Raw genomic sequence first — 17,452 nt, forward strand, 5'->3', positions numbered from 1 at the left:
CTCGGGTCCTGCGAGGGAGGCGAAACAATGTTGAGAGAGGGCGAGCCCAGGATAGTAACAACCCGCAGTTCCTCTTTTGGTGAACTCCTGCTTCTTCCAACTCCCCAAAATACAAAAATGTACAAAGTTTTGGGCCTATTTTCAGCAGCCCTTTAAAGACTGCTATTTAAACCTCTTTAAACCCACAAGAACTAGTCAAAGCTTTCAAGGTGCAGGCTCCGTCTAGTTGCTGCCCAATTTCTCACCGGGGCACAACAACCAGTGTAGGACCCCGACTTGGATAAAGAAACCAGCCTGTTTCAGGCAGGCACCCTGGGTAACTAAATGTTGCCTGATTCATTTTTGCAGGAGGCGCGGTTCTAGAGTCAATCGGGCGCAAGAGATCGGACCCAATTTTGGACCCCAATTCACCTATTTCATGCCTGGAAAACCAGTGCACAAGATCCAATTTCTCCCCTTACTGTAAACTGAATATCAATACAGAGTATTGTTAGTTCCAGCAGTGATTTAGTACTGTTCACCTGCCTATAATTATGATAAAGTGCTCAATTGCAGAAGATGACAACATGGAACTTTTGTTCTATAGATGGGATCAATTATACAGTCACAGCAAATGATTGCTCTTTTGTTTTTGCTATTCAAGAAGAACTGTTAGATCAGGTTCTGAATTCATTGTGTATTATGCAGCAAAGGTTCTTCATAGAATTATAGAAATTTCAGCAACAAAATAGAATCTATTCAGCATGTTATATTAATTCTGGTGCTTGCCCCACGTCGTCACTGTCTAGTCTAATCCCAATCCCCTGCTCTTTCTCTGTACTATTTAATATTCCTTCCTCAAGTGTTTATCTAATTCCCAACTTCAATGGGCACGTGGTAAAGTATTGCCCATCCTAGTAACCCTTTGCCTGGAAAATTAAGTTCTAACTGTCCCCTTTATGATTATCATTAATTCACTCACTAGTGGAAATAACCTTCACTGTTGACACTCTCAAACCCTTTCATAATTTGAAACATTTTATTCAGATCCCCTTTTACCCTTTCTGCTCCAGTGAACTCGACCATAGTTTCCTAATACAAAATACGGCAGATGCTGGAATCTGAAATAAAAACAGAAAGTGCTGGAAATTTATGGAGAGAAACAGAGTTAACGTTTCAGGTCGATGAAACTTCATCAGAACTGGCAAAAGTTCAAAATGTAACAGATTCTTAAGGAAATGCAGGGGAAATGAAAGCGGATGGGGAGGAAAGATCAAAAGGGAAGATCCGTGATAGGGTGGAAGGCAGGAGAGATTTGAGAGACAAAAGGGATGATGGGCCAACTTGAGATGGTAATGGCATAAGTTAGGAAACAAAAGATGAGTCTAGATAGTGTGTGAATGGTGGAATAATTACCAGCTGCCATGGGAAACAAAGAAACAAAAATAAAAGGAGGGGGGGGCTTTGTAAAAAAAAAAAGGGGGAGGAAAGGGAACAAAAGATGGGCAGAGGTTACGCTCTGAAATTGTTGAACTCGATGTTGAGTCCAGAAGGCTGAAAAGTGCCTAAACGAAAGATGAGGTGCTGTTCGTCGAGCTTGCGTTGCGTTGAAACAGTGTAGGAGGCTGAGGGTAGAGATGTCAGATTGGGAGTGCAGTGGAGAATTAAACTGACAGGAGAATTAATAGTTTCCTAGTTCTGCCATCATTATTCTATCCTCTCACCCCTGGTATCATCCTAGTGAATCTAGGGATCGAGTGTAACGTAGCCAAGTTTTCTGACAATACATAGATGGGAGGAAAAGCAATGTGTGAGGAGGACACAAAAAAACTTGCAAAAGTACATAGACAGGCTAAGTGAGTGGGCAAAAATTTGGCAGATGGAGTATAATGTTGAAAAGTGTGAGGTCATGCACTTGGGCAGAAAAAAATAGAAGAGCAAGTTATTATTTAAATGAAGAAAAATTGCCAAGTGCTGCAGTACTGCAGGACCTGGGGGTCCTGGTGCATGAAACACAAAAGGTTAGTATACAGGTATAACTCCAGCTTGACAGATGGGAAAAGCTGGTTTTCAGCGCATGCGCATTGCGCGCTGAAAACCGGCTTTTCGGATGCCTTCCCGGGTCCGTAGAAACTTCATATGGGCCCGGGACATGGGAATTTCCACGCCAATACTGTTGCGATGACGATGGACCTGTATCTCCTTGGTTAGTTTCAAATTATACCTCCCCTATGGTAAGAGGGAGGCTGCTCCAAGGTGTTGTACTGAGCACTTTGCCTCACTGTACTCCCTGGACCACATACCCTGGACCACATACCCTGTTCCAAACCCAAGTCTTGAACGATCAAGAAAAAAAGGCCAGATTCTTTATTTGTTTACTATATTTCAATAATTTTCAGAGGTTTGGCACTATCCCTTAATTTCGCCTTTTTAGCTTGTTAAGTACCTGATTAAAAATCTCATGATAACAGCAAGAGATTTGGCCAGCAGGGATTTGTTCCTTCAACCACAGAGGGAAGGTGCCAATGAAATGATCTGGCAGTTTGCAGAATACCAAAGATATAACTGCTAGGCCATACAGCAGTGGCTGTAAACCTGTCAGCAGCACTTAATTATTTTTAATAGTGTGATAATTAGCAGGAAGCTTACTTATCAACACTTAGCACACAGCCTTGCTGCGGATGGACAATTAAATGGAACAGATGGATATTTTGTGATGGGTCTTACAGGAGAATATGTTTTGATAATTTTATCCCAGCTGGTATGTGTCAGTAATACAGCGGTTTTGTGTGTGTGTAGTTTTCCCATGACAATTGTTAAACCAAATTTAAGGAAAATGCATACTTGATTAAATTCATATACAGCCCCTCCATGAAAATATGGACCTATTCAGATATGAACTGTCGAGGCATTCACACCCAGAACTAACCTGTCCATGCCTGTATGACCCATTTTAATGCATTTATTCAAGTAGTCAATTTTTAACAAAGTTTTCACCGGCACTGGCAAATGCTCTCTATTTATTCCCACTGTCTTCAATTATAACCCTCCTCACTTGCTTTATTACTTCAAAATACTAACTGGTTTGTATTTTTATAATTGTTTCTCAGTGTGCGCTAGTTTACGCTATACAGGATTCAGTGTCACATCATCATCATCATCATCATCATCAGAGGCAGTCCCTCGAAATCGAGGAAGACTTGCTTCCACTCTAAAAGTGAGTTCTCAGGTGACTGTACAGTCCAATACGGGAATTACAGTCTCTGTCACAGGTGGGGCAGACAGTGAAGGAAAGGGGTAGGTAGGTAGTCTGGTTTTCCACACGCTCCTTCCACTGTCTGCGTTTGGTTTTTGCATGCACTCGGTGACAAGACTCGAGGTGCTCAATGCCCTCCCGGGTGCTCTTCCTCCACTTAGGGCGGTCTTGGGCCAGGGATTCCCAGGTGTCGATGGGGATGTTGCACTTTATCAAGCAGTCTTTGAGGGTGTCCTTAAAACATTTCCTCTGCTCACCTGGGGCTCGCTTGCTGTGTAGGAGTTCCGAGTAGAGCGCTTGCTTTGGGAGTCTTGTGTCAGGCATGTGGACAGTGTGGCCCACCCAACGGAGCTGGTTGAATGTGATCAGTGCTTCGATGCTGGGGATGTTGGCCTGATCGAGAACACTGACGTTGGTGTGTCTATCCTCCCAGTGGATTTGCAGGATCTTGTGGAAGCAGCGTTGGTGGTACTTCTCCAGCGCTTTGAGGTGTCTGCTCTATATGGTCCACGTTTCTAAGCCAGATAGGAGGGCGGGTATCACTATTGCTCTGTGGACCATAAGCGGTGCCAGAGTTGAGGTCCTGGTCTTCAAACACTCTCTTCCTCAGGCGACCAAAGACTGCACTGGCGCACTGGAGAGTGCTGTTGGACCTCATCGTCAATGTCTGCCCTTGCTGATAGTAGGCTCCCGAGGTATGGAAAGTGGTCCACGTTGTCCAGGGCCATGCTGTGGATCTTGATGACTGGGGGTCAGGTTAGTGGAGAATCTTTATCTTATGGATGTTTAGTGTAAGGTCCATGCTTTTGTACGCCGCGGTGAAGATGTTGATGGTGGCTTGGAGTTCAGCCTCTGAATGTGGTGCAGACACAAGCATCGTCCGCGTATTGTAGTTCGATGACAGAGGATGGGACAACTTTGGATCTAGCCTGGAGGCGACGGAGATTGAACAGGTTCCCATTGGTTTTATAGTTTAATTCCACTTCAATGGAGAGCTTGTTGAGAGTGAGATGGAGCATTGCAGCGAGGAAGATCGAGACGAGCATTGGCGCGATGACGCAGCCCTGCGTGACCCCGGTCCACACCTGGATTGTGGACAGTGTGCAGAAAGCAGGATACCGCAGATGCTGAAAATCTGAAGTAAGAACAGAAACTGCTGGACACACTCAGCAGGCCAGGCAGCACCTTTCTTCAGATTTTCAGCACCAGCTGTTGTTTGGTATTTCAGGCAGAATAGTAAAGATTATGGGAGCTATGTTAACCATATTTGGCTGAAGTTCATGTGTGTTAATGTGACCCTAGCTCTGCCCCCCCCCCCCCCCCCCCCCGTACAGGCCCAACCTAAATCTTTCACCCAGACGCACCTGTCAATCAGAACCAGTACCCCAGTATGTCAATCACCCACAATGTTTGGAACTGAATAGGATAGCTTGATTTATTGATCTTTGTCAAGTATTTTGAATTCCCTGCTTGATGGGTCCCTATCACGGATCATGAATAATCGGACCATGCCTACCAAGGACCTTCAGAACTGTGCAAGTCTCGGCCTTGTCCTGAGTACGGGTATTGGCCAGACTGCAATATATTTTCTATCCAGCTTGCGGAAAACAGCCAGCAATAACTGACAATAACTCTGTGTGTGTGTATTGTGACCGGTGATGAAGAAATGAATAGATCATCCAGCAAAGACAAAGATGTCTCATTTTTGTCACAATTCGCTTAAAACCACTGACAGGATTGTTGTTTAGGATTTACATGAATATGATTCGTAAACAATACATTGGTTCGAGGACTTCAGTTTTATTGTAGCTGACACGTTTGTCAAGTTGGTTGCGGTAACTGTGCCAGTGTGATTTTAAGTAGATTCAGACCACTGCACTGTATCAAACATAGAACAGATCACCATATTACCGAACACCGTTAGAGTCAGACTACCATATTGAACCAATCATAGTCAGGGTAAGACTACCACACTGTATTAAACACAGAGTCAGACCACAACAACAAAAACAACCTGTATTTATATAGTGTCTTTGACGTAGTAAAATGTCCTAAGACACTTCACAGGTGTGTAATCAGACAAAAATTGGCAATGACCCCATGATGGAGACATTAGGACAGATAAGATCATAAGCTTGGTCACCTGTCCAAAAAGACTACCAACTATACCAAACACAGTCAGTGCAAGACTACCACATTGTGAAGCACAGTCAAAACCAAACATAAGAACATAAGAACATAAGAAATAGGAACAGGAGAAGGCCACAGGGCCCCTTGAGCCTGCTCCTCCATTCAACAAGATCCTGGCTGATCTTCCACCTCAACTCCACTTTCCCGCCCAATCACAACGTACCAGATACAAAACCATAGACAACCAAACACAGTTACTTCTCCTGGGTCATCGGAGTCTTTAATAACAATCTGCATTTCATATCACACCTTTAATGACAAAAAACATCCTAAGGCACTTCACAGAAGCATGAAAAGAGAATGCCGAGCCAAAGGAGAGATTAGGAGGGGTGAGGACGGATTCAAAGAGGATCTTAAAGGAGAAGAGCGAGCTGAAGAGGTGGAGGGGCTCGGAAGGAAATTCCAGGGAGTGGAAACTAAGCAGCTGAAGGCATGGCTGCCAAAGTGGGATAAAGGGAGGAGGGGCTGCACGATGCTGGTCAGAGGAATGGAGAGATTGGGTTTGTAAGGATGGAGGATATTGTAGAGAGGGAGGGTCAAGGTCATGAGGGTTGTAAAGACGAGGCTGAGGATTTTAAATTTGAGGCATTGATGATTGTGAGCCAATATAGGTCTGTGATGATAAGGGTAATGGGTGAACATGACTAGATGCATGATAAAATACAGACCGCAGAGTTTTGAACAAGTTAGGGTTTATAGAGCGTAGAGGATTATCTGGAATGTAAATAAAAATGTATGTGAAAATTTAGTTGAAGGAATAGAATTTCCAACCGACATATATAAAAAAAATGATCTCAGGGCTACATCGATCTTTATTTATGGTAGTGAATTGCTTTATGATCCAAGTGTATATTCTGCTTATCCTCAGGTGAATAGTTGAATTTGATAAAATTACGTCCTTTTGTATTCATCAGAGATCATGCGAGCTGCACCTGTGCTCTTGACAGTAAATATTGTTTCCGCTCTCGCTAAACTCCCTCGATGGAGATACACCAGCTGCTGTCATTTTCATTCTCACATTTATCCTGTGAGAACGAGCTGCGCGCAGCATTCGTTGGGTCATACTTAAGGTTCCTTTCATTTTCATTCATTCCTCAAAACGCTTGTGAGAAAGGAGCCATCTGCTCGAGGCAGCGGGCTGCTCCGAGTCATATGTAATCATTATGTTTTTTGCCCAGTTTCGTAAACTTAGCATGATGGCAGCGTGTGAGCACAGCTATTTTAGACACAAGATTATTCACTATGAGTTTCACTGATTCTTTAAACGCTAGCATGCCCATTTTCTTAGCAGGCAGGCATGCCTATTGCAAGAGAGGTCATTTAGTCTGTCAGGAGCAGTTCTCGCAAGTGCATACAGGATGAATGACATTGTGGAGAGAGCTAGGGTATCACCCTGTGGCATTATGGGAACAATCCTCTCTCCCTTACATTGCCCCAGTGCCTTCATGATGACGTCTAATCTCTACTCCCTTTTCTCCATCAGATATGAGTAAATTTAATTCCAGCCACATCATCTCAGAGATGGAAAGTTAGACAATCCCGAACAATGAAGGAGAGTTCATTAACGACAAAAGCATCTTTTTCAATTTTACAGTATGGACTCTTCAGCTTGTGGCCATTCTATTAACTTTCCCTTTCCCTTTAAAATAGGTTCTCTGTGTTACTTGGTCACTTAGCTTTCAGAAAGCATGCAGATTAAAGGCGAAGCATTGTAACTTTTTCCCAGCATTTGAAACTGTTTTAAGATGTTAAGTGCTGTCTTTTCTGAATGTTATACTTGAGGCTTGCTTTCTTCTAAGTGGCGGGATTCTAAGAAAGCTGCACTAGTGTTCGAGTGCCTCTTAAAACTGTTTTCACTCTTTTCTGCAGGAAATGTTTTCAGACTGCCCATTTTTACTTGGAAGATAATGCTTCGCCCAGAGTGGTTTCCACTTCTCCATCACTGGCCCTTCCTATTTCAGGTAATTTCTTGCAAGCGGCTCTGCTGTATCAGGTCTACACCCATGAACTAGCAATTAAAACATATAACTGTTTTTTTTCTGTTTTACTTAGCTATTGTGTACAGTTCTTTAATTATTTTATATTGCCATTCATCCTGTGTGGTTTGTTGCATTTCTCCCCACCTCACTGGACAGTGAATGTACATTCTGCACAGATGTATCAGTTTTCTCACAGTCCCTTTTCCAACTTGATCAAAGAAGTCACTGGAGAGAATTTCTACTTCAGAACCTTGTGGCTGCTGCAACCATGCATTTGTTTGTTACACTGTTTCAAAGCCAGAAAGAAAAACTTGGATTTATATAGTACCTTTCACAACCACCGGTCATCTCAAAGTGCTTTACAGCCAATTAAGTACTTTTTTTCCAAGTGTAGTTACCGTTGTAATGTGGGAAACGCAGCAGCCAACTCCCACAAACAGCAATGTGATAATCTGCTTTTGTTATGTTGATTGAGGGATAAATATTGGCCAGGACAACAGGGATAACTCCCCTGCTTTTCTTTGAAATAGTGACATGGGATCTTTTACATCCACCTGAGCGAGCAGACGTTTAACGTTTCATCCGGAAGATGGCATCTCTGACAGTGTAGCACTCCATCAGCACTGCACTGGAGTGTCAGCCTAGATTTATGTGCTCAAGTTCCTGGAGTGGGACTTGAACCCACAACCTTCTGACTCCGAGGCGAGTGTGCTACTCACTAAGTGACAGCTAACATTTAGTGCTAAACTTAGTTCCAATCAACAGCAAAACAGTTTTTCCCCCATGTACAGCTCAGGAAAAAGACTGCAAATGCTGGAAGCATGAATCAACAGAGAATTCTGGAAGAATCATCATCATCATCATCATCATAATAGGCAGTCCCTCGGAATCGAGGAAGACTTGCTTCCACTCCTGAAGTGAGTTCTTTGGTGGCTGAACAGTACAATATGAGAGCCACAGCCTCTGTTACAGGTGGGACAGATAGTCGTTGAGGGAAGGGGTGGGTGGGATTGATTCGCCATACGCTCTTTCGGCTGTCTGCGCTTGATTTCTGCATGCTCTCGGCATTGAGACTCGAGGTGCTCAGCGCCCTCTCGGATGCACTTCTTCCACTTAGGGTAGTCTTGGGCCAGGGACTCCCAGGTGTGAGTGGGGATGTTGCACTTTACCAGGGAGGCTTTGAGGGTGTCCTTGTAGCGGTTCCGCTGCCCACCTTTGGCTCGTTTGCCATGAAGGAGCTTTGAGTAGAGTACTTGCTTTGGGAGTCTTGTGTCTGGCATGCGGACTATGTGGCCTGCCCAGCGGAGCTGATTGAGTGCGGTCAGTGCTTCAATGCTGGGGATGTTAGCCTGAATGAGGATGCTGATGTTGGTGCGTCTATCCTCCCAGGGGATTTGCAGGATCTTGCGGAGACATCGTTGGTGATATTTCTCCAGCAACTTGAGGTATCTACTGTACATGGTCCATGTCTCTGAGCCATACAGGAGGGCAGGTATTACTACAGCCCTGCAGACAATGAGCTTGGTGGCAGTTTGGAGGGCCTGGTCTTCAAACACTCTTTTCCTCAGGCGACCGTAGGCTGCACTGGCGCCCTGGAGGCGGTGTTGGATCGGTGTCGATGCCTGCTCTTGTTGATAGGAGTCTCCCAAGATATGGGAAGTGGTCCACGGTGTCCAGGGCCACGCCATGGATCTTGATGACTACTACCGTTCCATCAGGGTCTCTTGCAGATTGTGACAGAGCTGTTGTGTATTTTCAGTTTTTTCTGTTCTTCCAGTTTTCAAAAAAGAAACGCTTGCATGTATATAGATAGCCTCTTTCATGACCTCAAGATGTTCCAAAATGCTGAATGAAGTACTTTTGAAGTGTAGTCACTGCTGTAATGTAGGAAACACGGCAGCCAAATTGCGCACAGCGAGCTCCCAAATTGCGCAATGTGATAATGACCAGATAATCGTTTTTTTAGAGTTGTTGGGAGAATGATAAATATTGTCCCAGGACACTGGGGAGAACACTCCTACTCTTCTTCGAATTAGTGCCATGGGAAAGTTTCCATTTTCACACTCATTTGCAGTGCGACAGGCTACAGATGACCTTTTAAAACCAAGAGCAGTAACTACTTAGAAAAAAATCATGATTACTCATTTAAACATATATTTTTTTGTCCATGTTAACATTATTAAAAAGGAACTTTACTAACCTCCCATGAATAATTACAAACACACTGCATTCTCCCCATGGTGACACATTTCAAACACCATTAGATAAAGTGCTAATCAAATTACCATGATGTGCTACTGTTTAGTTTTCCTCCTGCAGGCTTTTACCAGTGTTAACGGTGTATTAATAGCTTTTCTGTACAAATATTGTTTATAATAAGAGTGGAAGATTTTAACAGGATGCTGGTCCCTTAAAATGTATTTTAGTCAGAATAGTTGATTTTGACAGTGTAATAAAATGATAAAATGCAGCATTTTGCCTCTTGGGAAACATGCAACTAAAATTCTTGAGGAACAGGGACCCAGGAAACAATTTTGGTGGTACACTAATTTATTTGACCAAACAGCAGACTTGTATCTGTTTTCTATCACTCCACGTTGCTGCTGTTTTGCTGTATTGTATACATCGAGTAGTCACCCTTTTCTAAACTTGTACAGGCACAAATTCAGGCCTAGCAATACATAAAGACAGAAAATGCTGGAAATACTAGCAGGTCAGGTAGCATTGGTGGTAATGCTGTTGGGCTAGCAGCCCACAAGCTCCATATCCCACCATGGCAAGTTGTGCATTGAATTCATTATTCTGGTCATTTGTGAGTTGGCATCAGAAAATGACCATGAAAGCTGCCAATTTTAATAAAATACCAAATCTCTCCTGTCTTCCACTCTATCGCAGACCTTCCCTTTTGTTCTTTCCTGCCCTCCCCCTTTCAGTGCTCCTTAAGAATCTGTTAATTTTGAACTTTCGCCAGTTCTGACGAAGGGTCATTGAGCTGAAACATTAACTCTGTTTCTCTCCACAGATGCTGCCTGACCCACTGAGGTTTTCAGCATTAATTTTTTTTATTTGTAAAATTCCAAGTGGTTTGTTAATGTCCTTCAGGGAAGGTACCTCTACCTGGTCTAGCCGACATGTGACTCCAATCCCACACTATGTGGTTAACTCTTAATGCCCTCGGGGCTGGGTGATAAATACACCCCTGCCAGTATTGCCCACATACCAAGAACAAAGATTTTAAAAACCTCGTCCTGAGGAAAACTCCAGATTTGATTGCCTCAGGTAAACGGCTGTTGATGGCCAAGTGATGGTTGTATTTGCCAACGACTGCAATTAGAAGCACAAACTGACGAACTTCGCTTCTTTACAGGTCTTATGAGCTTCCGCCAGATTGGCTAGCTCTGATTCTCCCCAGCACCTAATTGAAAATGGTGCTGGCTGAAAATGTAAACTGCTTCAGCCAATATAGCAGCACTCTCCCGAAACCATCCCAGCAGTGTAAAAGTGCCTCATGTGGTTGTCCTCAGTTGTGAGCATGTTTGATTTTTTAAACTTTTCAGTGAACTGAATATCCCCAGTCCTAAATGGTTGTGATAACTGATCCAACATTGTAATCCTATTTACTGTCACCTTCCACACTTTGGCTTGGGAGTAAGCGTATGATTGTTATATATAATTATCAGGAATATTAGAATTAGAAGTGCCAGCCTTGGCTCAAGTGGTAGCACTCTTGCCTCTGAGTCAGGTGGTGATAGGTTCCAGCCCCGCTCCAGAGACTTTGAGTGCATAATCTAGGCTGACATTTCTATGGCATACTGAGGTGGTGCTGCACTGTCAGAGATGCCATCTTTCGAATGAAATGTTAAATTGGGGTGCCTCATTTTGTGAAGAGCTGGGGAGGTCTCTCGATGCCCTGGCCAACATTTATCTCTCACTAAAACACATTGATCATTTTTGGCATTGGTCAGTTATCTCATTGCTGTTTGTGGGATCTTATTGAGTGCAAATTGGCTGCAATGTTTGCCTGTCTTAGACAGTCCCTCGGCATTGAGGATGACTTGCTTCCACACTAAAACTGAGTTCTCAGATGACTGAAAAGTCCGATGTGGGAACTACAGTCTCTGTTGCAGATTGGGCAGATGGTGTTTGAAAGGACGTTGGTTGAAGTGCCAGTTTGTTGAAGTGCTTGGGTTGTCATGCACTCCTTCTGCTGTTTGCGCTTGGTCCTGGCGAAGAGACTCGAGATGTTCAGCACCTTCCCGGATTATTCTCTTCCACTTTGAGCAATCTTGCACCAGGGATTCCAAGGTGTCGGTGGGGATGTTGAACCTCTTCAAGGAGGCCTTGCGGGTGTCCTTAAAGCGTTTCCACTGCTTATTTGGGGCTCATTTGCCATGTCAGAGCTCCGAGTAGAGCGCTTGTTTTGGGAGTCTCATATCGGGCATCTGGACAATGTGGCCCATCCATCAGAGCTGATAGAGCGTTGTGAATGCTTTGATGCTGAGGATGTTGGCCTGGGCGAGAACACTGATGTTGGTGCGCCTATCCTGCCAATGGATTTGCAGGATCATCCGGAGGCAGCGATGGTGGTACTTCTCCAGCGATTTGATGTACCTGCTGTATATAGTCCATGTCTCAGAAGCCTATATGAGGGCAGGTATCACTACTGCTCTGTAGACCATGAGCTTTGTGCCAGTTTTAATGTTTGCTTATGTTACAACAGTGACTACGCTTCAAAAGATTGAATTGGTTAAGGACGTGAAAGGCAATGTTTTAATGCAAGTTCTTAATTCTATATACAAGTCTTTAACTCTTTGTTAATCAGTCAATAAGGGAAAATGTTTCAATATATGATCAGGCTGATGGTTTTTGTTGCTGCAATCTGTCAATCAGCATTTTTAATTAGGTTATAAAAGACCAATTCTTACCTTCTTCAGATGAAATGGGAGCAATTCCAATCAAGCAATTTCCAAAGCGAGTTGCAGAACTTCATGCAAATGATGGATTTTCTGAAGAATTTGAGGTATGCTCTAATTGCATTTTAATTCTGTATATGGTCATTCTTTTAAAACAGTGAATGAAAGGAAAATTACAGTTAAGTAAATCTCCTGTCCTGAGAGTATAGTTTTGTAACTCCAAGAGTTAGTAGATCATTTAGTTAAAAAAAAATCCAAGGGCTAATAACCTGAATTTGCATCGTAAAATTCTAAAGAATTAGCAGTTACATTTCTTTACAGAGAGAATTGTTACAGCATGGAAGTCTTTGCTGCAGAGATTAGCTGAGGCACCTTTTAATGGAAGATTAGACAAATGTTGGAAACCTTGGAAGATACAGGACTATGGTGGAGACCAGGAAGTGTGATTAGTTTTGGATTGCTCTAGCAAAGAGCCAAAAACTTCCATGGTTCTATGAAAAACATGTCTGAAATCCACTGAGGTTAAATAGATGAGAATCAGCATAGGTTTGATAATAACCATTCCCCAGCAAGTAATCAACACCTTTAAGAGAGGGGGGAAGAAAACTGAAGGGGATAAAATGTCTTTTAAAATTAGGAGTTCCTACTGATTTTGGTTTAAAATATTGAGATCTAACCATTTTAAATGAAGCATTGCTGATAATTAACTGAGGTTATTCAGTTGCAGCCAGTTCTGTTACTTTGATTCTATTGGTGCATGCCCACTGGGAAATCAGTTCAGACTGTACCTTCAATATATAAAGCTCGGAGAAAAGCATAACTGGAATCAAACCTAGATTCCCCAGGTGAAGGGCAGCGTTCTGACTCATTTCACACCTTTTCTTCAAATCTCCTGCCTTGGTGCAAAAATCAGCACTCAGATATTCAGATGATTTGTACTGTGAACAGATTACTGTGTGTTTGTGATTGGTGTTTGGGCTATTAATGGGCTATTTTGCATGAACTGTACCATTGCTAGAACATTTATTTCAGTTTGCAAGTTCAAAATTATGATTTATCACATATTACAAGTCAAAACCCAAAGCAATGCGTATTTTTTGCATGTTAAATTTGAGCCTAATTTTCAACCTTTGATGAACTTTTATTAGCAGCAGGTGAAAGTTCACAGTAGTTTTATAGAGAGGTAATAACAATATAGGAAACAAAACAAACCAGAAAAAACAAGAATGAAACCAGAAAAGCAGTCTTTTGGTCAGTCTGTCTCTCTTCCTCCTACCTATCTACCTATGTCTCTGTCTTGGTCATAGAAACTCCCAAGAATATGATATAGAACTGTCAATCAGCATACTTCTCTCTCTTTCTATGATGTGTTAAAATGATTTCCCCAGAAACAAGAGTGGGATAACAGTACTTGGGAGTAAAGAAGATAGTATCATTGTGCAATTAGCTTACTAAATATAACTAATAATTAATTAAAAGATTGTACTACAGATGTGTTAGTGTATTCGAGTTAACTGTTTGCTTTGTCCTACCTTAGGGAATGGTATTGCTGCCACGTTTGTGTCATCGTGACACATTAGGTCACAGAATAACTCCCAAATCCGATCTTGGCTTGACTGATTTGGCTTAACACACCGTGGAGTGCAGCTCCAGTTCAGGGTTGCGTCTAGTTTCAAAAGCAGTCAGACAATCCATGGGAGCTCCCGAACACTTATTTAGATAAGTTCTGCTACAGTTTATTAAGTGCTTCCGGCCACACTCTGAAACATTTAACAATTATGTAAGTGTGCGTTTACAGAGCTATCTCTTGGTAGAAGATTCGGATACAAAAGCAGGCAGTATAAACGAGGTGCTACTGACTGTGAAGTGATTTTGGAGCTAACAATTTGAGCTTCAGTACAACAGCAGCTTTCAAGGTACATGGCAGTACTGTGTGAGCCTATGTAAAAGCTGTTGCTACTTTTCTTCAATGCAGAAGTGCCTTTATAGGACTTTGTGTTATTGGAAAATATGCTCCCTACTTCCTATTAAACCTGTGGATGACTTTATAATTCACTCATACTTATCCTATTCACCATTTAAATGTGCATATATTTAAATATCCCATGTATCAAACTTGTTTACATAATATCCTTTAGATTCGTTTACACTTCCAGATGTGTTACTCCATGTCTCTCTAACTATTTCCGACTTCACTGGTTATTTTCATGATCCTTTAAAAAAAAATGAATAGTTTTGCACTTCCCCATAAACTCTCCAATAAATAACCGATATCTGTTTCATGTTCCTTTCATGTTGGTTAATTAGAAGTTAATTGCCCCGAGTATTAATGGTGCTTTTGTTCCATTAATAGTCACATGCCAACACTGGAACAATAGGCCCCACCTGAAACTTCAGTGGTTTTATTATTTGGTCTTAAAATAAAGGAATGTACAGAATTCTAAAAATGTTTTTTTAAACTGTGGTCAATGGTTATGAATTAAGCTCACTTGGCATTTGAAATGTGATTATTGCATGAATTTAAAATGTCTAATGCCCTCAATGTAATACATCTGTGCTGTTCACTGCCTGCTGTGGAGTTTGATTGCTGTGCTTTTTACATTCCCTCCCCTTCATAAGAAACTGAAAGCATTTTACGAGGTAAGACGTTTTGTTTTGGCTTTTGTTAGTCCATTAGACGTAGCTTTGTAGAACAAATATTTGCCCATTTTTGCTGCGTGAATATGCTTGCTCTCCATTTAATTTACTTATGATTCATGTAGTGTGGCTTCCTCTGACGATCAAATCTTGATTGCCAGAGCAGAATAAGCTCCGCTGCAGGATTTGCTCTTGATAGATCTCTGCATTTATTGCGCCATGGAAACAGAGCAACTATTGACGCACAGACTCGCGTGATGCTGTTCGTAAATATTATCCTAGAGATTTTTTTTTCCGGGCACTAAAGACGCCTAATGGAAATCACTAAATATTGTGCTGATTGAATTATAAATGCTTTAAAATTTCTACCTGTGCACCAGACAACCAAGAGACCACAGCCTTCGTATTGGAAACTAGCAGAAGAGACATTTACAGGAGAGGGGTTGTAATTTCATATTATTTTCAGGCCAGATTCAAAGTAGTTGACTTTACCAGAACTTTTAAAGAGGTGCTAGGTTGTACCTTGATTGACATGCTATTGCAGTATGCTAGGCCAGAGATTCTGAGCTTATAATACCATAGAATATAATTTAGATCCAAAGTTGTTTGATTACACTTAGGATGCAGTTCTTATAAAGCTCACCTCTTCAGAAGATACTTTGTATAATATACCTTGCATCACATTCCCCATTTCCCCCTGCCCTGTTGCCACTTCTAATCTCATTGCTGGACTTCAGCACTGTAAACATGTTCTTACTCACGCTTGTGTTTGCTGGAGCATATAGATTGCACCATGTTTGGATGGGACAGACTGGGTGGACCTGTTCTTTTTCATATTGATAAGCATCTCACCGGGCACCCAGTCACTGCATCCGTGGAAAAAGAAGAGTGAGACAGTTTGGAATCATTTTCACTTTGGAACTCTGCTGAACTTTAAAGGAGTGGGATTGTGGTTTCATACTACTTTTACCATCATTCTTAAAGTGGTACTCACACTTCCTGTATTATTATGTTGCAGTAGATTACCGTTACGGTTTTGTACTTGTATAACAATGAAGTTATAAGCTAGCCTTTATCAAAAAATGTATCTGTCAGTAAGTTAGAGTTAGTTTTGATTTTAAATGGGAATGGATCGCGAGACAGTTCTTAGCTGAGCCCTACTGACCAGAAGGACCCTAATTCAGTCCTGGTCTGTGCTAAGCTAGTTGCCAGGGCAGCAGTAGGGGGCACTACAGTTGGTCTCAGTGTCTCTAGGTAATGGAGCAGAAAATCATCCAGTGTCCTGCCTCTAGTTCTATGCAGTAACCCTGCCATGTGTGCCTATGTAGGCGGTGGGTGGAGGGTCGGCCACTCTGGTTGGACGTATTCCTGGAGATTTCATCACATGACCTCCCATCTCCAACTGCCTTCCTCCTCCTCCCCCTCCACCCCGGTCAAGCAGCCTTTATTCCCACCTCTTAGTATTTTTATATCTAATAAGCAAAATTGTTCAAAGAAAATGAGGAAAAAAAGGACACCATGTTTTTAATGCTCCGATAACTTTTCCCCTGGGTCACTCACAGCCGTGCCCAGGAGACTGATCTTTAATTCCTGGAGATTCCTGGACAATCCTGAAGAGTTGGCAACCATAGTTAGATGAGGGTTAGAGCAAATTCACCCGTGATGTCCCCACAATCGATTTCCTAATGCTCACTGTAGAAATTCATACATGAGTTTTAGCCACTTCAGTAAAATTGGATAGCTTCCGGTACCATGGATACCCCAGCAGGAGTCACTTCTCTCGGGAATGGGGGAGGGGAGAAAAGCAGGGAAAATGCCGTGGGATTCGATTTTATTGAGACTTTAGTGGGCTTGACTGTACGTGTGTGAAATTTTATTCTACTCTTTAATGATGTGTATTTTTGTTTGTTTTACAGGAAGTCCAAGGGTGCACTGTTGATTTAGGCATCACATCAGACAGCTCCAACCACCCAGACAACAAAAACAAGAACCGCTATATAAATATCGTTGCTTGTAAGCCATTTTGATTACTTTACTATATCCCAGGGTTATCACTAATTATTTGGGATCATCTTGTCTCAACATGTATGATCAATTTCATGAGAACTTCCTCAGTGACCTTTTCCTACATTACAACAGTGACTGCACTTTTCAGTAGCGCTTTGGGACATCCAGTGGTCGTAAAAGGTGCTATAGGAATCTTTCTTTTAGTCCTACTCTCTTGTAGGCCTGGATTATTTGATTTAGGGAAAGAATGGCTTATTCTTAACCATATTGTACAATACAAAACTCTAACCATCTACTTTATGACTCTTTGCAACACAATGAAGAGAACAATAGGGAATTCCTGAAATTGTTTTGTTTAATCATGCAGAAGAATGCAGAGATGAAAAGTTTGATTGTTTTTTGGATTTTCGCTCTGTTCTCCTTTTCTATTTTACATAGAAACATAGAAAATAGGTGCAGGTGTAGGCCATTCAGCCCTTCTAACCTGCACC

The 17,452-nt window shown here is 42.2% G+C and overlaps 1 protein-coding gene across 1 annotated transcript in view; it reads left to right on the plus strand.

Moving 5' to 3' along the window:
• The window catches only part of ptprz1a (protein tyrosine phosphatase receptor type Z1a), a 298,658-nt gene that overhangs the window by 238,642 nt on the left and 42,564 nt on the right, over positions 1 to 17,452 (plus strand). The window contains exons 14-17 of the mRNA XM_070901676.1: positions 7,295 to 7,386; positions 12,339 to 12,424; positions 14,937 to 14,957; positions 16,871 to 16,967. Of these exons, the coding sequence (XP_070757777.1) occupies positions 7,295 to 7,386; positions 12,339 to 12,424; positions 14,937 to 14,957; positions 16,871 to 16,967 (296 nt within the window). The remainder of the gene's footprint in view (positions 1 to 7,294; positions 7,387 to 12,338; positions 12,425 to 14,936; positions 14,958 to 16,870; positions 16,968 to 17,452) is intronic.

The sequence above is a fragment of the Pristiophorus japonicus genome, chromosome 15 (assembly GCF_044704955.1).
Source record: "Pristiophorus japonicus isolate sPriJap1 chromosome 15, sPriJap1.hap1, whole genome shotgun sequence".
Taxonomy (NCBI): Eukaryota; Metazoa; Chordata; class Chondrichthyes; family Pristiophoridae; genus Pristiophorus; species Pristiophorus japonicus.